Genomic DNA, 21,799 nt, shown 5'->3' on the forward strand with positions numbered 1-21,799 from the left:
CAAGTTACGCCCCTAGCACAGACTTAGTTCTCATTCCTCCCCCACCACAAACCTGGCCTTCATTTTTTTTGTGGTGGTCCTCCCTTCCTTTTTCAATGAATGAGCGGAAAGTCCACACATCTGTCACTCCCGCTTCCGTAGGGTTCTATGGGAAGGAGAGAGCTCCAAAATAAAAGAAAAAAAAAGGAGAACAACTTGGGCACACGTTTCAAGGGCTTCATTTATTGGCTGTTGGTTGCGTACAAAAGAAAAATACTAGTTGACTTGCAGGCATCGTGGCAGATGTCGGAGAAGCTAAAGAAAAAGTATGGGATTAAGATAAATAATATTTGTTTAAAGCCAAGTTTTGTACGATATCAGAGTTTTTACATAGGCTTGAGGTAGAATGCCCTGTTGTCTGCACTAAACATATCACTTTCAATTGTTTAAAAGGAATTACTACTTTCAGCCTGGTATGAAAATAGGAAAAGGGAAATGTTTAGACGGGGATGTTGTTGAATAACAACCCCAAGAGATTTTAAACATTTAGTTTACATATGAACAGTTAAATTTCTTTATAAACAGAGTGCAGCTCGACACTTTTCAGTGGGCACAAAAAAAGCCTTTTAGAGCTCTATCTCACTGTGAAAGCCTTGGGTGGTGGTCTGGCGCGAGACCTCAACAAAGCCCGTAAAGGTGTTTCACTTCCCCTCCAGTCAGCGCGCGCGCGCGAATGGAAACGGATGCGGAAGACAGCTGTAAAATCAAGCGACAAAAACTCCTGCCGGCCCACCAAAACTAAAGTACCCGCCGACTTCCTTTCGCACAACAAACATCCTGTATATGGTTCTTCACCCATATAGTAAAGGCTCGTATTTTTCTCTTTGCATTATCTCTCTGTGTTACTACCTGTATAGAAAAGGTATAATGCTAACTTTTATAAAAATCGATAGTATTTAATATGCAAAACTCTACGAAATTTATTTAAGAGATTCGTTTCAAGAGCGATAATACCATCGATTTCGTAGCTATTCCAAGATTTGTTGGGCTAACATCGTAACCACTTGTTAATTTTCAAATATCATTTTTAATAGATTGCTATTGTCGTGAATGCTGGGCATTTGATAAATAATTTGTGTTGCGTAAATTTTCTAGTTGCTTGACGGCCGGATATTGGTCACATTTTCCCGAGGAAACGTTAGGGGAGCGACTTCCGGGATAATGGGGTTCACAGTGTGGGGAAGAAGAGTCTTGATATACTTCGTACACATGTGGGCATTGAACACGTTCGACTCCCTTCCCCATTTTGGTCCCTTTTCATGGTAAAGCGGGCTGGCAACCCTATGGTTCTTCTTACACGAGACGGCACAAGCTCTTCCATCCGCCTGAGCTAACAAATTCAGACAAACAGGGAAAGATAGACAAAACCCACGAGCGATATGGTTGGAGGTACAGCCTGAAGGGTGGAAAAGTTGAAGGGGACTCGGCACGCGATAATTGAATACATTGCAGTAAAAGCTCACACCACCTTCAAACAAACGTGTTTCTCAGCTGCCTCCCTTACCTTCGCTTCATCTGTTTCCGAAAGGAAGCAGGTCGCCAAAAACAAGCTCTTGTCATCACTATAGTTAAGCAAGCCTTAATCGTATTGTGCGAAATATTTTCGGAAAAAAAATCTAAACATACTGTACATAAAAATTTTAAACACACCAGTGCTTAAAACTCATTTTGCAATATGTTATTGTGCTGTGTCATCATATTACATACCAGTCGCAGACATTTATCTTACTCAGTTGTTTTCTTTCTTCTTCTAAACCGCTATCCACTCGCATAGCTGACAAAGTGATATATAAGCGATATTATAGCGTTCAGCATAATATATCCCCTCAAAATCACGCGATAAGGTTCATGCATGTGAAGTTGAAATTCATATGGTAAACAAAAACATTAGGAAAACAAAAAAAAAAAAAAAACTCTATACAATTACTGAATTTCGAATTACTCTGAAGTTTTTCCTTATTTTTGGCCATTTAAATACATACTCTATCACTCGTACGATTTGGACTTGTTCCTTACAGGTTGGTACAGTAAGTGACATGTTTACGTTAAAGAACATTGATATTGAATGTTTGGAAGTTACAAAAACGTATTTTATCTGCATCCATAGCAAAGATGTAGAAACTACGGCTTCTAAACAATTTCCGCCGCCTTATTCATTTAATGAATAGCCTTATTGAAATTTATAATCAATTGAGACAGCTGAATAGATAGTGAGTTGCCTGATGCTTCATGATTTTCCGAAGCATGTTGCAAATTCCCGTAAAATATTTCGAAGATATATATATATTTTATAATGTGAGCATTTTGTAATCAAAGGGCTGAATTTGCCCTAGCTACTGGTCCATCGCCTACCATTTCATTTTTTTCGGTAAGGTTCCGGTTTGTCAATTGGTTTTGGAGAGCTGACAACAGTGACGTAGATCTTGTGTATAAAACTGCTGTATTCATATGGCCGCTCATTTTTTTAGTACCACAAACGAGTCGGAGTTTAGTGATATCTAGCGACCGACTACGGAAGGTACTGTGCTTGTTCAGATCAACAAATTGCAGTTTCAAATGCGACATTTAGAACTTGACCGCCACGCGTCTCTTAAAACGTTGCAACTTCCCTAGTCCATAGGGAACGAGACGGATGATGCCGGCCTGAAATATCAAGTAGATAGTGATATTGTCAACCAAAGACTGAAGTTGTTCTGAATTAAGACGGTGTGAAAATAAAAAATGGCTGCGGCGATACTGTCGCGTGTGGATCAAAGCCATAACATTGAAAAACTAGTTCGCGTTGGTCCTTACGAGCTACTTAAGACGATTGGTAAAGGGAATTTCGCCGTGGTCAAATTGGCAGTTCACATTATCACGAAAACACAGGTATGGCTACAGCCCCCAATCTTTTTCAACTGTCGGTTCATCCACGTCAAGGTCACGAATCTAGTAAACTGTAATGCAGTGTCATAACAACAATGTTTTTGCTATTGTATTTACATCTTAGGTGGCAATAAAGATTGTGGACAAAACAAAACTTGATGATGACAACTTGAGAAAAATTTACCGTGAGGTGGAAGTCATGAAGAAATTAAAACATCCACACATCATTAAGCTCTATCAGGTCATGCAAACAGATAAAATGCTCTACCTTGTAACAGAATATGTTCCCGGAGGTGAAATATTTGGTAAATTTGAATTCCTACACTGTACATCCAGACAAGTTGTTACATCAGCAAGTTTATATTGACATACAGACTACTTAGTTGCCAATGGACGGATGACAGAGAAAGAAGCCAGAAGAGTGTTCAAACAGATTCTGGCAGCTGTTGGTTATTGTCATAAGTGTTGTGTGGTCCACAGAGATCTAAAAGCTGAAAATCTCTTGTTGGATGCAAAAATGAACATTAAACTAGCAGGTTTGATGAAAGAGTTGTGTTACATTTTAACTTGTTTACAATATGCCTCTGGTTTTCTCAGATTTTGGTTTCAGCAACTATTATAAACCTGGTCAGTTACTCTCAACATGGTGTGGTAGCCCTCCCTATGCAGCTCCTGAATTGTTTGAAGGGAAAGAATATGATGGACCAAAGGCTGATATATGGGTAAGTTATTTTGTTGTTACAACAGTAGTGCAAAGTTCACTTGTCTTTTCTTTGCCAGATTTTTTGTTTCTCTTCCTATTTCATATGTCAATTAACCTTAATTTTAATATGACCTTGCAGAGTCTGGGCGTAGTTCTGTATGTACTAGTGTGTGGTGCTTTACCGTTTGATGGCTCCACACTTCAGCTCCTTCGCAGCCGCGTGCTGTCCGGAATATTCCGTATCCCATATTTCATGACGACAGATTGTGAACACTTAATACGGCACATGCTTATAGTAGATCCCGATCGACGGTTGAGTATTCCTCAAATTCTTCAACATCGATGGCTCATAATGGTACCACACAGTCAGCCATGTAGCATCGTGACATTATTGATATTCTGGAAAATTTAGGATGATGATGGGCGAGCTGGTCCAGACAAGTCTTCGGAAGTGAATGGTGACCTTCCAACAGCAGATGATCATATATCAGTCAATGAATCGATCGTCGACACAATGCTGAAAATACCGGGTTTAGATAGGGAAATCATTCTAAAAGTAGGGTACTTGATTTAGATACCACTACTACTTTTTTAAACCGTATTTTCTAATACGATTTATTATTCTTTCTCGAGCAGTCCGTGCAGGAAAGACGCTTCGACCCCATCAGTGCAGTTTATCATCTATTAGATGATACGTCCGTAGCGAAATCGAACAGTTCTTCGAATATTACAAATGATTTGACTCACACCGCTACCCCAGCAGCAGGCTGGCCAAGCTTGAGCGATAGCCAGCATTTAGAAAAAGTATGTTTTTTCTGCTTTAAGAGTATTTATCGGATTTCTCTTTTATAAGATTTCGTTTTGTTTGTAGTTTGTAGATATGGATTTAGATGAACCTAAACAAGCAAGGGCTTCTACAAGTGGCAATGACGGGCCCAGCAAACAAACTGGAGAGAGGAATTTGGCTACACGACGGCACACTGTTGGTCCAAGCGAAACGGCTCACGACCAAGTGATGGGGAAGCATTTAAAGCTCGAACATGCTGGTGCGAAAGGAGTTCCTTCCTTCTATCCGGCCACGGGTTTCACCGCCCTTGGTTACAGCCCTCTGAATCTACCGTCGCACGTGGCTTTTAATCCAAACACAGGGCTGAATAACATTTTTGATACACGGCCAGGATTTTTACCAAATTTTGAGTTAAACATGCGCTCACCGACCACGGTTCCATCAACGTTGAATACGCCGTTCCCCGCTCTCTCTAGTTTCCAAAACTCGGCTGGTATGCATCATGGTATTTAACTCTTTCTAACACATATGAAAGAATTGTTTCTAATAATTCTGCACGTCATCTTAATTAGGGGCTTCGTTTGCGTCACCTTCCCATCACCCAATGTCAATGTTACCACATACCAATCTTCCGCTGATGCTGCCTCTCTGGCAGGATCAGCCACCGCACAATTTCAGTGTCAAGGATCAACATTTGTTGAAACCTCCGCCAGCAATGGGAGCAGCGGGCGGGTTTGGTCGTCGTGCTTCGGATGGTGGTGCTAATCTTCAAACATTCTTTCAAACGAATATTGAACACAGTGATTGGAGTACTGTGCAACAACAAAAACAGCAGTCCTTCAATATGGACTCTGTGCATCACCTTTCGAATCCATTGGCGATTAATACCTCATCCAACCCATCTCATGTTTCCCCAGGAAGTCAAACTGCAGAGTCATTGGAAGACTCCTCTAACTCGGTTGAGCTAACAAGGTACCTTTTGCTGAAATGAAAAATTTGCATTTATTGTTATAAACATTTTCCCATGTTACGTTCCACAGGTATATACATAGGGGGAAGCGACATACATTACCTATGGCCAATCCGGAGGAAACTCAATGTCTTCAACAGCCGGCCTCTACCAGAATGCGTAAACAGGGATTAGTGCCCATGCATCGACCGTCAGGTTTGTCTTCATCCAAAGCCGAGCACATTAGATTTTATACTTAAAAATTTACACGTTTAGTTAGAAATACGCTTATGATTGTTACTAAAGCTGGCTCAAGCCCTGTAAATGCCTGTTTCCGTCTCACAGTTTTTTAAATGTTGCATTTGCATTATTGGCTAACGTTTCTTTTATTTTTTTTTATTTATTTTTTTTTGTTTGGTTTACTTTTTTTTCTTATTGTTTAGTTTATTTAGTTTATTATTCTAATTATTTTTTCAAAATTTTTCATCTACGTTTTTCCCACTTTTATTTCCGCACCGTTTTCCCTTACGGACTTTCTTGTACGCACTGCCGCTTGCTGCAATCGCCTCTTTCTTGAATTTTGGTTTGAAAAATCTGTAGTGATCAGTCCCGAGCTAATGATTGAAGTGGAAGCTCGAATGAACCGCGAGTACACGCCGCCTAGTCTCATTCCAGGCACATCCACCCCATCTACGAGCATGAGCATGAATAACTGTGTAGGTGTGCCTCAAAATACTCAAGCTCGTCCTATTCCAAAGCGACGTTCAGGGTTGGCGACCGTCAAGGAAGTGCCCGGGCCCATCTACATAGGTATATTATATGGATCGAGTAGCTTTCCTCGATATTAAACGGTAGTATTTTCTCATTTGAAACGTAAACGTAACAGTGCATACTGCCTGCTTCGAATATTTAATTTGTTTCACCAATTACGTTCTTTTATTCTTTTTTATTGCCCGAGTAGTTTGATTTCTTTTGTTACCATTTCCTTGTTTTTCTTGACTAAAAGGGGATTCATGTTTATAAGTTCTTATATCTAATGCCATTGTGACTGTGTCTAGGACGTGACGGTTTGGTACGGGGCGATATGAACGTACTGACACTACCGTCAGAACGTTATCCACGGCGGGCCAGCGATGGATGCGCATCGATTGGCCAATACCGAATGTCAGAGAGGGATGGTGAAGATTCTAATAGCACAACCGGCAATGGTTCATCTGCTTCTCAGCTCAAAGCTATACAACAAGAATACCAAGCATTACAAGTACTTGTTTTTTTTAACATATGAATAGGCAAAGGGGTTAATTGATATTTAACTTGTTGTTTCACAGCGCCAAATGGTAACCACCAATAGCAACGACATGCAGATGCGACATGCCATTCACGTGCAGCAGAGGCAACAACAACAGCAGCAACAACAACAAATGTCTCCTCGAATGACCCCGACGCCACCACCTACGTCGACGTCGCCAGTAGCGTCAGATTTTTGTGCCATCAATCCGCCTCATTACCTGAACCACATGTGTTGCGAAAGTGGGACTCTTTCTCAGCATCTCCAGCAGTTGCAACTTCAACAACAGCAACAGCAAATACCTCCACCTGCACAGTCCACGCTGTTGCAGTCCTACAGCCAGTCTCCGCCCGTAACTGGTTGCTGTGGCTCCAATGGCGGTGGGTCAATAGTGCAAGGTACGGGCCGCCCAATGGGTTCCATTGTTCAAGGAACGCCAATTGTATCTCAAGGATCTCTCGTGTCAGCGACGCCTTCGCTTGGATTTTTCAACATAGAAAACGCTCAGAATTCGGTGGTAATGCAACGAGTCCAGGGGGGTTCTATCATGCAGGGAACCCCTTTTAATCTTCCGACAGTGCCAAATAATCTGGACGTCTTTGCAAATCCAGCCCCTTCGTTGGTGCCGATTTCGACGTTTGCAGGAGGATCTATAACACAAGGAACACCCGTTAACCGCATGGTAGAAGTTGACGACATGGTAGAAGTTGAGGATATGGAAGCAGATGCAATCGAAAGCGATAGCGAGCCAGCGGAAGAAGCTCTTGATTTGAGTGTTAGAAATTTTAAAAACCGGACCAATAACGAATGGATGTGCCATGAAGAGGTTGAGAGGAAGCCTACATTTAGCGGCCCACCTCACCCTCAGATCTCCATCACGGACGAGCAAGGTGAAGTGACTGACATGTCCTGGAGCGTCTATGCTCTGAGCGGCAAAAATGGCACCTGTCGCCAGGTGGGTTTGCAGAATCTTCAGAACGACGTGCTTTCTTCATCGTTATTGGCTGGTGATATTTCTTCGATGGCTGCTTATCCAGAATTGCATAAATCTTCCAGTGGATCAATTGAAGTGCAACTCTCGTCCGACTGCTCGCAGTTGACTGTGGCAGAGATTTTCGCCTTGATTGAGCGTTCAATTCATACCAAGGCTTCGGGTCTGGTGTCGCGTCAAATGGAGGATGATGCCGCTCTCGTACTAGAACGACCCGGAGAAGATATTTATATTGCTGTTGAAGTTAGCCCACCTGCTGGACCAGAAGGTTTAAAGGGCTTGAAAATCCGTCGTATATCGGGCGATTATGTCCGTTACGATCGTATATGTAATGAGCTGATTGCTTGTATCAGCATGTAACTAATCCCATCCTATACGTTCGTGTGTTTTGGTTTGTGTGCGTGTATGTGTGTGCGTGGTTGGATGAACAACCCTCCCCAACTATCCCTACTCCCCATTGAACGATAGCCTGGACGCGCTTGCCCTTGCAATCCATTCCGATCGTTAGCAGAAATTGTATGCGTACAACGCATTGTATATTTTGGGTCTATTGTGTTTGTATGCGTATGCGCGCGTCGTCAAACGTCGTCTCGGAAACCGTGCTAGTCGCAAGCAACCAGTTTGAGTGAGCAATGTGCGTTACCTACAATTTTTCTTATCATTATTATTATTATTTTTTTATTTTTTCCAGTGATATGACAGGACATTCCCCGTCTTACATTTCCCACCTTCCTGTTAAGTTTTTAGCAACGCCTTTTTCTCTTTTTATGGGTTTGCTTTGAGGCAGGTCCTGCAATTCTCGATTTTTTAAATTTTGTCTTTGTTAATCTTGCCCTGTTGCACGATATTCATGAATTTCTCTAATCAGAACTCATATTGAGACAGGTCTATAGACGTTTTACGCAAAGCATTTATCTATTATAAGCTAATAGATCTGCGTCTGTCAAACTTGAGATATATTTTTCCCCCTCATACGTATCGCTTGACTAATGAAGCTAGACCTTGTTCTTCCTTTCTTCTCTACTATATTCTTTCAAAATCATTACCTTATGCACTTTGAACCTCGGGAAAAGCGTTCACCTAAGCACACCGCATTCCGCCGTCGATGTGATTACTCAACAAATCGGATTCCGTTTCCATGCCCCGAAGAGTCTATTATTATTGCGTCGTTGTAAACACGTTTCAAGTTAAAATTACGTCTTTGGGGACGAAGGGTTGGAAAGAGGCATTTTTATCGTATATGACTGTTAAAATAAGAGATTTCATCCGAGAAGCGAAACGCGTTATCTCGTTTGGTCCCCGTCTTAAAGTTTAAAAATGATTCCATGTAATTCTGATGGGAAATTTATGTAATATGAAATATCACTGTACATCCACCACGAGAAAATTACAATTACATAGGATCGCCAGCTCTTTCATCTTTTTACCTTCTTAAAACAATTCTTCTTCGTAAGTCACCAAGTCTCGCTTATCTTTGTATGATCCTTTTTGTGAATTGCGAGCAGCTGTAATACGGAGAAACGATACGGTATTAAAAAATGTGATGCATAAACAAAAGAAAATTGTTTAAGAACAGATCAAGCTAACATATACGAATGAAATATAAATAAAGGAGCGCGTTCCAGAGGCTTCCTGAAAGTGAAAGAAAAACTCTGAGTAAAGATTATGAATGGTGGCAATGACCCTACGCTTAAGACTGCCATCTGATATTTAGCACTATCGTTTCCTCTTCCGTAAAAGCCTGAAATGTTTTTGGCTTTTCAGCGGGATGAGTACACGGGCGTACGCGCTCCTTTAGTCTTAAACATTTATGACAGTTTACGTGCAATTGAATAATACCTATTGTAGACCAGGTGGCGGATGACGACGCGTCGTTAATTGGCTCGATTACAGGTTGACGCCGTGCCAGGGATACTTTTAACTGTATACCCGAAACCATACTACCATTCATCTAAATGATCATCGTAAAAGCTGTAAAGATCTATGCATATTTGCAAAATTATGTGGCAATATATGTATACTTCACTGATGGCTCTATCGGCTGATGATGTTTTATCAAACGTAACAAACCCACAGCTAGAAAAAAATAACAAAAATATTAGTTCACATTAGCACTTTAAGATTTTCTTTGACAAGTTATAATACTACTTTTTTTCAATTTCCATCGAAATATTGACAACATTTCCAAAAGACTGAAAAGCTTTTTTGAGGATGTCTTCAGTGATGCTATAGCCAAACACCTAAAAACAGGCAGCATGTGTAAGTTTTAAAAATTCATCACTGAAGAGAAAAGCAAAAATATTACATAGACAGTGTGCCCAACTGTGGGTTTCTGATGCTTCAAGGGGGAAAGTGTGGGAGAACCAGATGTTTCTTTAAGTGTTGTTGGGCTGGTCACAGAAGCTTCTGGGTCTGTTTCTCTTGAAGAGATAAAATTTTCGTACAGATTCGGAACCTACTTGTTTCAAACAATGTGCTTTTGGAAACATTTCAAAATTTAGAGTTTCATTCTATATTTTACCTTGCTTTTGGTCCTGGATGCTTCTTGTATGACATGATCTTCATTGGTGACCATACTGCCTTGGCTTGCAGAAAATGGTTGAAACCCACTGGGTGCTCGATCAGAAGAAGAGAGCTTTCTTTCTAGGCCTCTAGACCTTTTGAATCCAGTCGTTTCAGTTTTTTCGCAAGGTTTAGGTATAGCAGAAATGGCGCCTGACTTCAATAGTTTTTTGGCAACTTCCCTTGCATCTCTTGCCTCTGCTGGTCTTTTGAGTGCAGGTGTTTTTTCAGGTTCGGGTTTGGGTGCTTTTAATGCTTGCAAAGCCTTTTTCTAATTATAAACAAGTCATCATTAGTTCGGTACAATGACCTATTAATATTGTGAAAAACCTTTTTTTTTAACTTCTGATATTTAGTTTGAAGCATTAATTCCTCTTCTGTCAAATTTGAAGGAAAATGAAGATAAACCATGGTATTTTTTTCGAAGAAAAAAAAAAACTGAAAGTTTTTTAGAAAAACTATTAACACAAAGCTAGTTACGACTTGTGTTGTTGTTTACAGGACTTAAGAAGCGGTTCGAGCATTAACGATAGATGGCGAGAGGCACAATAAAACAACGCCTTCGTCCAAACAGAGGACCTGGTAACAGAATTTTGTTTCCCCTAAAGCACCAATCACAATCACAAGTGTTTGGGTCACGTGTCTGAGTGTGTCTCGTAAACGGAAATTCCAGCCATTCACGATCCTTGGCCCGCGTAGCCCCGATAGTCAGACGCGAGTGTGCTGAAGGGAGAAAAGACAGATCGAGTACGAGAAACTGGTGTAACGAGACAGTGTGTCGTGTGTGACTCGGTGTGTGTATCTTGAATGAAAAATCGATCCGTCTGCAGTGGCCGATCATCATTCGTCGATATGAGGGTATTGTAGGGTGAACAGAACAGTAAAGCGTCAAGGTTACACTTTTCGTAGCTTCGTCTCCAACGAGGAACTTTTTTTTTTTTACGGTGCAGGTGTGCCCAACTATCGTGTGATGCTAGTCGTTTACCGGCGCTGTGATACGACACACCTCCACGGGGGTTGGTAAGTAAAACTGTCAATAGTAGTTGCGCAATCTGTCTTTCAGTCGGCATGGAATTTTTTTTCCCCTCTACCCTCGAGTTATTCGAGAAACTCAAGGTTCTCTCGTTTCTAGAAGGAGGCGATTCTTTGTTCCAGTTTGACTCTATTTCTCCCCCCGCGTAAAAGAGAAAAAAAAAACACAGAAAATATACAGACACTTGCCAGAACTATAGAGAGTGGGCGGTGTGTATAGTACGTTCTCCTCCTTGTTAGAGTACGACACAATGGGACCCCCAGCCTCTTGGAAAAGAAGCAAAAAAAAGGGGGAAATTTTCCCACTCTCCACAACCCTGGGTTCTATTATTTTCGGTCGTGGACAGCGTAGCTGTAGTGGCACTGTTGTTGCAAGAAAACAGTTCAAGTGAAAAGAAATGATAATAAAAGTCCATTATTCTATTTGTAATGCTGCGGTTGTGCGATGAGGTCATAGTTAGTCTTTGATCAGTTGGAGATGGAACACGACACAACTTTTCCCGGTCATAAATAAAAAGAGCCCAAACTTCCGACGTTCGAAAAATCTGTGTACCGAGTGTACCTCGGTCATTCTGTGTGTGTGTGTGGGTTGTACGCGCGCGCCGACTAGTAGAGACCCTCCCGATCCGCCATTCCGCCTGCAGCAGATACACATACCCTTTGGCTTTCGGGCCTGTGAACCGGTACCACTCGGTACGTACTACAGTGAAACTACTACAGTCTTCATCTGGCCTTGTCGTCGTGTAGTGCAAGTGTTAGTGGCTCCCTCTCTGAAATACAGACATCGACTTTTATTTCATTGGCCACATTACAAATGCCATGGAATGGAGGGTAAGTTTTTTTTTCGAGGTTCTCATCGAACACCATTCTCCGAGATTTTGGGAAAACAAAATTCTCGATTTGGTTTTCCACAGTTAGTTTTGTTGGCGAGAGGAATTGGGTGTGCTTTGTTGGCGTTTTGTGTGCATGGTGCTGGTGGCGCCATGGACGGCCTTGACTCGATTGAGCTGCTCTTTCTTCAGAGACTTGTCTAAACTTGGTGTGTTTTCTGGATGTCTTGTGTGTGTTCAAACACGACAATCTCTTTGCATGGTCATCGTTCGACACGGCCATAATCAAATGAGTTGTCCACCGAACATTTTTCTTTTTCAGACGGGATGATCTCTTGTATAATGGGGTTATCAGCTGGGAGAAAGCAGCAACACACACACACACACACACACCGGTTGTGACGCCTCTGTCGGTGTATACGTGTGTGTAGGTGTACATTTTGGCGCATCCGGTTCGGCCACGACTTGATTATTTGCTTTTAGAAACACCATTCCTACATTAAAATCAAAAGAGATTAAAATTTGGCCCAAAAGTGGACCGCCCACCATTGTTATCCCTGTAACTTGCGGGCGGAAAATGTCACAGTCGGCCGAGCTACGGAGGGAGAAATTGAGGTTTTTATTCCCTTTGTGATATGTTTGGAAGGCTAACGGTATGAATTGCCAACTCACGGCCTTTCATCACAACCGCAGCAGCCCAAACTTCTCTCTCTCTCTCTCTCTTTGTCCAGTCCCGTCACCTTTTTTTCTGTATTTTCTTCAACTGTTTGTATCTGGCAGCCATCCCATTGGCTCACGATGCTATTCCCCTCCTCCCAGTCAGTCTGTGTGTGTGTGTGTGTGTGAAATGTGTGTGTAGCGTAAGCAAACGACCTTGACAACCGGTACACTCGGAGAGAGAGAAGCGAGTCCAAGGACCCGTGGAACCCTCCTCGAGGGCGCGGAAGAAACCCAAAAGAAATTTCCTTTTTCTTTTTTTTCCCTTCAAAATGGCCGCAACGTTATCCATTGATGGATTCCTACATCGTGATACATAAAAAAAAATCCATGCGCGTTTGTCTTTTTTTTTCCAGTTGACTTGGGGAATGTGTACGTAAAAACTCTAGCAACACTACCCCTCTGGAAAACATTTACTATTTTTAGGGGGGGGGGGGGGCTACCATGGCTCTATTTAACCTCCTTTTTTCTCTTCCGTCTTTTTATTCCCTCCTCCCTTTTTTGCCCATCCTCGACATAGTGCATTCATGCTCATCAAGCCAGGGGAGCTGAAGAACCCCTTTCTATTTTTTTTTTATATTCTTTCCTCATTTACTACGAAAGCCCAAAAGGACTTACGGGGTCGAAAAGCCCTGTGGGAAGTTGAGCTTTGGCCTTGTGGCCGACCTTTAAAGACACACTGTCGACGACGACGATGTGTGTAACCCGACGAATACAGATGATGCGTGTGCGTGGAGATGATATTGTGCACCATTGGTCGCATGGCAACAACTTTTTTTTCTCGGTCTTTGATCGGCCACGTTACACCCCAGTCCTTATCGCCCCCTTTTTTTTTATCTCTTATCTCAAATGTTTTTCCATAGCGTTGAATTTCTCTTTTTTCCTTCGCACAGTCTGGACGCCTTTGAAAAAAAATTTGTTTGTACGTCTGTGTGCATTTTTGCAGGAGATGAGAGTGTGCTGGCTACGTGAATGGCTGAACTATGCAACAGCGGCGAGTGGAGACCAGATCACGGAAGGAAATTTCGGCCGCTGGCAAGAGTCCTCCTATTAGCCGCAACGGTCAATCAGTGGGCGACTCGTCGCCTGACGTTGTCGCCCGTCTTCTAGTGCCACTACCACTACTACTACTACCCAGTCAGACAGAGTGCCCGGCTGGGACTTGCAGTGCAATAATCGACAGATCAGCCATCATGTCCAACCAACACGAGTCGGCGGTTGTGGCCCGTCGCGTGCCCAAAAAGCGAAAATTCGATCCGACGGAATACGAAGAACAATCGGCCGATCGAACATCGTCGCCACCACGCCATTACAGCCATTCTTCCAACCAAGTGCCACCGTCGGGACCGAGTTCGGTGATCTCATCGTCTGTAGTAGTAGCGACCGTCCCTTCGACGACGGCCAGTCCTCCGGTTCCTCTGATCGCCACCAATCCTCCAGCGGCTCACGTCGATCTCAACGAGTGGCGCTGCCATCGTGTCCTGGCCAAGCGAGGAAGTCGCTACTTGACGGGCGTCATTCGAAGTGGCCACGGCCACAGTGACGTTCTCGTCCAACTCGACGGACACGAACAGCCAACACTTTATTCGGACGTCACTCGGGCCGGCAAATTCGATGTCATCAGCGACGCAAGTCCGTCGCCGTCTCAGTTGACGCTGGGCGCAAGGGTGTGCCTTCGCGTCGAAAGTCACCCACAAATTGCCGTCTTTGTCGAAGGCGTCATCCGCCAAATATCCAGTAAACCCATCCAGTACCTCGTTCGCACCGTTGGACAAAATCCCGATGTCGAACGATGGGTATCTCGCCCTTCACTTCGTCTTCTACAACCTCCTTGGTGGGAAGAGCTGGAAAATGGGCCAGAACCTCAACTGCCATCAAACACGGAAACCTATCAACCATTGGTCAATCCAGATCCGCCCGTGGCCGAGTTCCATAATGCCGACAGTTACCTGTCCCGACCCGCCACGCCTGCCGACGTCCTCGTCGAAGCTCAACATCATCACAATGCGGATGCAATGATGCAAAACACCCTTTCTAATGTCCGTGAAGAGCTTATGCCTTCGGCCGGCCGTCCTTCGTACCACGAGTACGACTACGGTGGCGAAAGTGATGAAGATTTGAAAAGAGAGGACATTACCTTCCATTCGGAATCGGGTTACACCGTGGCCGGTAGGTCGCTCTCATTGACGCCCGGTGCTCTGGCCGACGGGGTAGGTGGTGTAGGTGATGGCAAATTTTCCGGAAGCAGCGGAAGCAAACGGAGCAGCATGCAGAGTCGTGGTAGCAGTTGCAGCGTTCTCGATCCGTCACCGGGCGGAAGTTTGACTCCTCGTTCGCAGCCGACAACGCCCAGTCCTTTCCCCGGCGCCCGGTCTCTGACCGGAACGCCGCAAAAGTACAAAAAAGGTGACGTCGTTGCTGGCCCCAGCGGTATCCGAAAGAAATTCAACGGGAAACAATGGCGCCGACTGTGTTCCAAAGAGGGCTGCAACAAAGAGTCGCAACGGCGCGGCTACTGTTCTCGCCATCTTAGCATCAAGGGTAAAAGTCTGCGCTCTTCGGGCGCAGGTGCTTCATCGTCCAGCCTGGGCGGACTGACGTTTACCCCAGGAGGCAACAAATTGGTGGTGATGAAAGGTGCAGACGGCCACGATATGGACTGGGAGGAGACTCTTTCTCGAGATTCCGTCGAACCGTCTCCTTCCGGCAGCTACAGCACGAGCAATAGCACACCGACGGCCGAGTCCGGCTTACAGCGCTCATTGCGGATTGGAGCCGTTGCAGCTACGGGTGGTGCGAGGGACGGATTATCTTTAGAAGAAACAGAGGCGGCCAATATGTTAGTTTCGCTGAGTAATTCACGCTCGACGACGCCGGCCGCTCATTATGGATTGGCAACGGATCTCTCATCGACGTCGCGTCACCTCCAATCGCCACCCAACTCTCACGTGTTGACGGTTGGAATGCGTCACAATCTGTTTTTGCCCATTTCTCAGCCGACTGCCAATAGCACGGCCGCCTTGTCCACGTCGATGGGTTCATTCCAACGAAGTCAATTGGCCTCTTCTTCTTCTTATGCGCATTGTAATAAAGAACCGCCGATTATCCGGCCGGTCGGCCATTCGATGCCTAGGGCCATTATTCCATCGCTCACTTCCTATCACCATCAACTCCACCAGCACCCAGGGGTTATTCGACCGGAATCGCAGCGGCCGGGTTTAATTCCTGTTTCGTCCAATACGAGTGTCATCAGGATCTCGCCGACCACCCAACATATGGCCCAGCATTCGGTCAGCTTCACGCCGCCTGTCAGTCAAGCCCAGAGTAGTCAATCACCTTCATCGTATCCGTTGAATTTGCAACAACAACAACAACAACATCCATCGTTTCATCATAATATGATGGATCCATCTTCTGCTAATTCACCTTCGCCGGGCCACTATCAACAGTCTAGTGAGGATCCCTCCAAACATTGGTACAGACAGAAACATCAATCCGGCCAGCAAGGTGGTCCGCCACTACTCCATCAAGCATTGACGGGCAGTGCTCACCATCGGCCATCGACGTTGACGGTGATTCAAACTGGCCACAATCAGCCAGGTGCATCTTCGTTGCCCAGCTCTGGTGGAGTATTGATCGCTCCCAATAACGTCCCTCTGAATCTTCACGTGGCCAAAAGCAATCCAGCCCTTCACCAACCCCCTGCCGGACAGTCTAGTTATTCCATCATTAGCCTAGTGCAAACAGAAGCGTCTGCCCAGCCGGCCCATCAGCAGCCGAATCATCCGCAATATGACGGGCAGGAAGAAAATTTCACGACGGCAACCATCCGCCCGGCTCCGCTGTATTATTTGATCCCATCCAAAAGCTTGGTTGATAATCCCGCTAATCACGCACCTGTTCGCTCTAATAACGGCCATGCTGCCAATGAGGAGGAGGAAGGCCGTCCAGGTATTATCAAGACGACTACGTTGAAAGGAGGGTCAAAAAAGGAGCCACCTGCATCACCGACGGCCGGTAATCAATGGTGGTCTCAACAGGCCCGCAATGGCCTCACTTCAACTCGGGTAGGCGTTTCGGCCTTCCAAACTGTTTCGACGGATAAATCGGGCCACGAGACGGACAGCAAACAAGATGAAAATGGTTCGAAAGTGTCAATGGATTCTTCATCAACTACAGGTGAGGTGCGCTCTTCTTTTCACCTGGGGAATTTTCGCTCTTTTGGCTTTCCGCCCACGTTCATTTTGTGCCGACGTGGTAATCTCATTCGTTTCCTTAAAAAAAAAAAAATATACCCAATGACGTCGAGGGTTCGTTTGATGCCAAGTGAGCTGGTCTTTTTAATCAATCGAGCTTCACACTATAAGCTTAATTCTATGTGCATAAATCTTTTTGCTGTTCGGTCCCAATCCTTGACGGCGGTTGGATTAATGAAACTCGGTTCCTTTTTTTATTGTTTAGAAACAGCAACCATGGTGAATGCCGAAAACGGTGCCCGGGTGGCGTCTAGGGAATCAGTGGGCGAACGGCGGCGTTCATCCGTCACGCAAGATCTGACCGAATACACGTACTCGGTCGCCGAGGAACCAGATGCCGAGGTTGCCGACGACGACGACGTTTTTGAAATGGATGCGAGTGGTGGAGGAGCCGAGCCCGTTGTGCCTGGAAACAGTTCAGCCGCAGGGGTAGCTGCGAGCGAAGCGAAACGCCGTACTCAGTCGCTGGGATCCTTGACAGGAGAACCTAAAAGCCCACGCAAGGTATTGAACGCTGCTTACGTAAACAACTTGAAACCCCTCCTTTTCTACCTCCTTTTCTTTGTCGTTTGCCCCGCCCTCTCGTCCTTCCTCTCCTCCTCCTCTCACAAATTATTAATCAATATCGATCAACCTGGCTATTTTTTTTTTTGTGAATTAAAATTTGCAGGTCAAAGAAAAAGATCATGTTCGTAGACCCATGAACGCTTTCATGATCTTCAGTAAGCGACATCGGGCTCTTGTTCACCAACGCCATCCCAATCAAGATAATCGGACAGTTTCAAAAATTTTGGGTGAATGGTGGTATTCGTTAGGACCGCAGGAAAAGCAAAAATATCATGATTTAGCTTTCCAGGTAAATGAATTGCTTAACATTCATCTCGTTATTACGTTTAATCTTATTTATTTTCTTAGGTGAAAGAGGCCCATTTTAAAGCGCATCCTGAATGGAAGTGGTGCAGCAAAGACAGACGCAAATCGGGATCGACCAGTTCGTCTAAAGGTGATGCCAAAGAGCCTCGTGGCACGCTTGGTTCCACTGGAGATTTGTCTGCTGAAGAACACAAAGTCGATCCTCCACCTGCTCCACATCCGTCTTCAATCATGGGACCGCCGTCTGCTGAATCGACCCTTAATCTCAACGGTCATCAGGTGAGCCATTCGCATACCTAAAATTGGTCCTTTCAATGAATGAGTTAATTGTTTTACATTGATTTTATGTCACAGGTAATGTTCATTAGTTTAATGTTTTTTTATTCATGTACTAGACTAAGGCCAATAAACTTCGTCGCCAGGCTTTAAGTGAAGACCTTTCTGATGATGATCGCATGGTAAGAATTGATTTTAAATGTTTTAATATTTACTATAACCCCATTTGGTTTAATTAAGGTCATTTGCGAGGAACCGGCTGAACCCACTGGACAGGAAATCGATCTACAATGTAGGGAACATGTTGTCTCTGATACTGAATCCGAAGCAGAGAATCCATGTGATGTGCCTAATAGCAATTCATCCTTGATGCAACGCGAACCAGCCCTCTTTCCTCAACAACCCTTTGGCAGTCCGTCTTCAATTGGGCAAAACAACTCGGAGGTTACTCATCGTCCTAAAGCCATCAAAGCCAAGTATGTTCCAGTCTACATATTTTTTTTCTTTATGTTCATAATTTTTCTTTTGTTTTGGACTAGACCCAGTCCGTTATTTGAGGGCGATCCCAGGCCAGCAACATCTGACTTGTACACTGGCGCACCTAGCGGCCCAGCAGGTCCTCAAATCTTTCATCCGACAGGAGGAGCGTTCAAAAGCATGCCTTCACCTAAGGTGACGTTTCAACCGTCTTTTGACTTTCCAAAGTCTAGCCCCAAAGATCCGAAAGAAGACCCGAAAGCCAAATGGACAGGATCTGTACCCAACAGCCCAGTTGCTAAAGATGACGCGACAGTGGAAAGCAAACGCCCGAAAACACCTCCGCAATCTTCAGCTGGGATGTACAATTCACTTCCGTATTTCGGACAGTTTGACAACATGTTGCATCCTCCATTTTACCGGCCCGGGCCGTCCAATGTTTCTCATGGGTTACCTATATCGAGTGGCTATGCTCAATCCACGTTGGTGATCCCTTCCGGACCTTCTTTTACCTCTATGTCGAGTAAGCATTCCCTACCAACCGGATTCTATCCCCCTCAAGCACTTTTAGTTCGACCACCGACGTCACAACATGAACAGACGTACGTATCGTCCGGCCAGAATCATCAGAATCACGTCACACCCACGTGGTCTTTGAAGCCGTCGGTGATTGTCAGTAAGGCTACTTCATCGGGCCAATTGAATAGTGGGAATCATTCATTAGCTCCAGCTGGAAGCATTTCAAATGGAACGCCCATACGGCCGCCTTCACGTGAAATGATCCCGACATCGTCATCGGCCCAGTGTTTCGCCGGTGTCATGAATATGAAATCAGGAACGTTGTGCGGCACGCTGACTCCTGTTACACTCAACGACTTGTCTAGGCCAGCTCGAATTAAAGCCGTTACGGCAACCATTCCTGTGGCCAGCGAGATGGAGTACGCCCAGTCTGCGCCCAGTCCCAACACGAGCAGCAATCACAATAATAGCAATAGCAGTACGTCTAGGCAGAGCAGTACTCCTAGTACACCCAGTACGCCAGGTGTGTCGAGTCATCAGACCGACCCACCTGGTCTAATGCCTCCCCCAGAATTACCCAAATTTGTTTTGGCACCTACCCCGGCTCAGTTGGGACGTGCACCTTTCCAGCGAAGGCAATCATCGACGCAATCCTTGTCACCAACTGGATCTTCTTCTCACAGCGGCGAAGAGGAACCTACAAGTCCAGGTGGTGGATATGGTTCGGCCCCTGTATGCAGTCCCACTGTGGGATCAGCTAACACATCCGGGGGAGGTTCATTGCGTTGCTATTCAGGTTTCACAGTTCCGACATCTTCAGCGCCATCTACGCCCAACGTGCCTCCTTCTCCAAATCAAAATAGCATGCAACAAGCTGCAGCTAAGAAGAGTTGTATGTTTAAACGGACCAAAGATGACGGAATGGATAAGTAAATAAAATCATAGTATACAATTCGATTTGTATTTGCTAACGTGTTTATATTTTGACAGGGTGTTGGAGCAAGTGAATTTTGACGAGAAATTTTCACACTTGCCTGAATTCAATCCAGCTGATTGCCAATCACCGAGTGCCCTTTCACTACCATCTAGCCCAAGAGTGTTCGTGCAAAACTATCGCAGGAAACGAGTTGCCTCAAGTAAAATTCTAAATGTTGAATCATATTTTCTCGTGATTGCTCAACATTCACTTTGTTGTTGGGCATCTTTACAGCTACGGAAGAAGAGGGAGATTCTGACGTGTCCAACACAAGTGCCACGCCGCAATCTGGAGCTGTTGCAGAAAACAAGTTCTTTGGACCAGACTTTAGCCTCGAAGCTTTCAAAGGTAATGCTCCGTTCCCCTGACGCCACGTATTTTTGGATTATTTTTTCTACATCTTTCTGTTAGCCGAAGGTAACGAAGGTGATGTGTGCCTCTCTCCCGGTACTCCGAAGACACCTGCCACGGGAAAAGAAAGTGCCGAAAAGAACTTTTCTTCTTTGCGGAGAATCCTGGATCAAAGAAGACAATTAGTGATTCAACTTTTCCAAGAGCATGGCTCTTTCCCGTCCACACAGGCTACCAGTCTTTTCCAGGTCTGTCAACTATTGTCGTCTGCTATTCTCGTGTTTTTGATTGGATTTATATTGTTGATGAAATAGGCACTACATCAGGACATTTTCCCCACCAAATCTTGTCTTCAATTGAAAATTCGCGAAGTTCGCCAGAAAATGATGGCACAGTCGACAACGCCCGCCAGCGGCAATAATGTGGCCACCTCGAGCGTTTCAACTGGAAGCAACAATGTCTCAAGTAACGCTTCGGGATTTAGTGGATCGACCGACACAGTCGATGGGGAGGGAAATGACGCGATCGATTCGGCTGCGGCCGATGGGGGTTCGTAGATAACCCTCAATTAATAACTGCATAATGCGTAGTTTGGCAAAAAGACTTTGTGACAATCCCACAAAACGTTATGGATATTAGTGACTGCATGGGCAGCACATAATATTCCATGATACTCTCGGATGAGGATTTAAAAGAAAGCTTGTTGATTTCATTTTTGATTCTTTGATTTGTTAGGTTGGTCGTTTCACAATTTTTTAAACGTTTGTTGTTTCGAAGGAATCCTTTAGATAATTCTGGTGTATTTTTTATGATTGAAAATTCGTTTTCATTTTTCTTGTTTTTGGTGGTCGTCATTGGAATAGGGTCACGTGGGAAACAGTCTCATCGTGCTCCCAGGCTAGGACAGTAAACAGGCAATTTTTAAATCTTTTTTTTCTCCTTCTTTAATGGACATACAGTTTAATTGTCGTTGTGATTTTCGCTCACGAGACATGAATTGCTGCACATTTCAAATTTGATTTCCAGTTCTCTCTATTAATACGTTTTGTCACAGTTCATGTTTGTCCGAACGGCACAAAAAGTTTCTACGTTTTGTTGTTTCCTTGTGAGAACATTACGTAACATAATATGTGGATGACAAATGTGAACGATTAAATAGTTCATCTAATGATTTTCTCTCCGTCGGCGTGGTTACGTTGACTCATATATATGCTGGCGGCACGGTTAAAGAACGCTAAAAAATAGAGGTTGACACTTGGATATGTGTGTGTATATGTGTCGATGTGTGTCATTTTTCGTTTCCCATTC

At 44.4% G+C, this 21,799-nt stretch overlaps 3 protein-coding genes across 6 annotated transcripts; 2 read left to right on the forward strand and 1 right to left on the reverse strand.

The window, feature by feature from the left end:
* Nucleotides 1-2,678: 2,678 nt before the first annotated feature.
* Nucleotides 2,679-8,895, forward strand: LOC130700421 (serine/threonine-protein kinase SIK3-like). Of its 3 annotated transcripts, XR_009003789.2 has the most exons (13): nt 2,679-2,907; nt 3,029-3,209; nt 3,279-3,440; nt 3,502-3,626; nt 3,747-3,962; nt 4,020-4,163; nt 4,244-4,411; nt 4,479-4,899; nt 4,967-5,366; nt 5,435-5,559; nt 6,402-6,604; nt 6,672-8,256; nt 8,314-8,895. XR_009003789.2 is itself a non-coding variant. In XM_057522472.2 (12 exons), the coding sequence occupies exons 1-12, from the start codon at nt 2,761-2,763 to the stop codon at nt 7,980-7,982; spliced, it is 3,603 nt and encodes a 1,200-aa protein (XP_057378455.1). In that variant the 5' UTR covers nt 2,679-2,760; the 3' UTR covers nt 7,983-8,895. The 3 variants fall into 3 exon arrangements, 2 of the variants coding, with proteins under 2 accessions (XP_057378455.1, XP_057378466.1); XM_057522472.2 differs by having other exon boundaries at nt 6,672-8,895; XM_057522483.2 differs by having other exon boundaries at nt 4,479-4,887; nt 6,672-8,895.
* A 58-nt stretch (nt 8,896-8,953) lies between these two features.
* Nucleotides 8,954-17,383, reverse strand: LOC130700549 (negative elongation factor E-like). 2 transcript variants are annotated; one of them, XM_059497120.1, is made up of 8 exons: nt 17,374-17,383; nt 10,515-10,622; nt 10,144-10,455; nt 9,928-10,077; nt 9,771-9,862; nt 9,644-9,698; nt 9,462-9,573; nt 8,954-9,127 (listed from the first exon to the last, which is right to left on the reverse strand). In XM_059497120.1, the coding sequence occupies exons 2-8, from the start codon at nt 10,593-10,595 to the stop codon at nt 9,054-9,056; spliced, it is 876 nt and encodes a 291-aa protein (XP_059353103.1). In that variant the 5' UTR covers nt 10,596-10,622; nt 17,374-17,383; the 3' UTR covers nt 8,954-9,053. The 2 variants fall into 2 exon arrangements, with proteins under 2 accessions (XP_059353103.1, XP_057378578.1); XM_057522595.2 differs by lacking the exon at nt 17,374-17,383 and having other exon boundaries at nt 10,515-10,664.
* LOC130700405 (protein capicua homolog) lies at nt 11,860-21,162 on the forward strand. Its single transcript, XM_057522445.2, has 12 exons — nt 11,860-12,047; nt 13,710-16,942; nt 17,225-17,523; nt 17,690-17,875; nt 17,935-18,171; nt 18,288-18,350; nt 18,409-18,644; nt 18,708-20,093; nt 20,155-20,300; nt 20,375-20,488; nt 20,552-20,739; nt 20,806-21,162. Exons 2-12 carry the CDS (start codon nt 13,747-13,749, stop codon nt 21,046-21,048), a joined length of 6,294 nt encoding a protein of 2,097 aa, XP_057378428.1. The 5' UTR covers nt 11,860-12,047; nt 13,710-13,746; the 3' UTR covers nt 21,049-21,162.
* The last annotated feature ends 637 nt before the right edge of the window (nt 21,163-21,799 follow it).

The sequence above is a fragment of the Daphnia carinata genome, chromosome 10 (genome assembly GCF_022539665.2).
Source record: "Daphnia carinata strain CSIRO-1 chromosome 10, CSIRO_AGI_Dcar_HiC_V3, whole genome shotgun sequence".
Taxonomy (NCBI): domain Eukaryota; kingdom Metazoa; phylum Arthropoda; class Branchiopoda; order Diplostraca; family Daphniidae; genus Daphnia; species Daphnia carinata.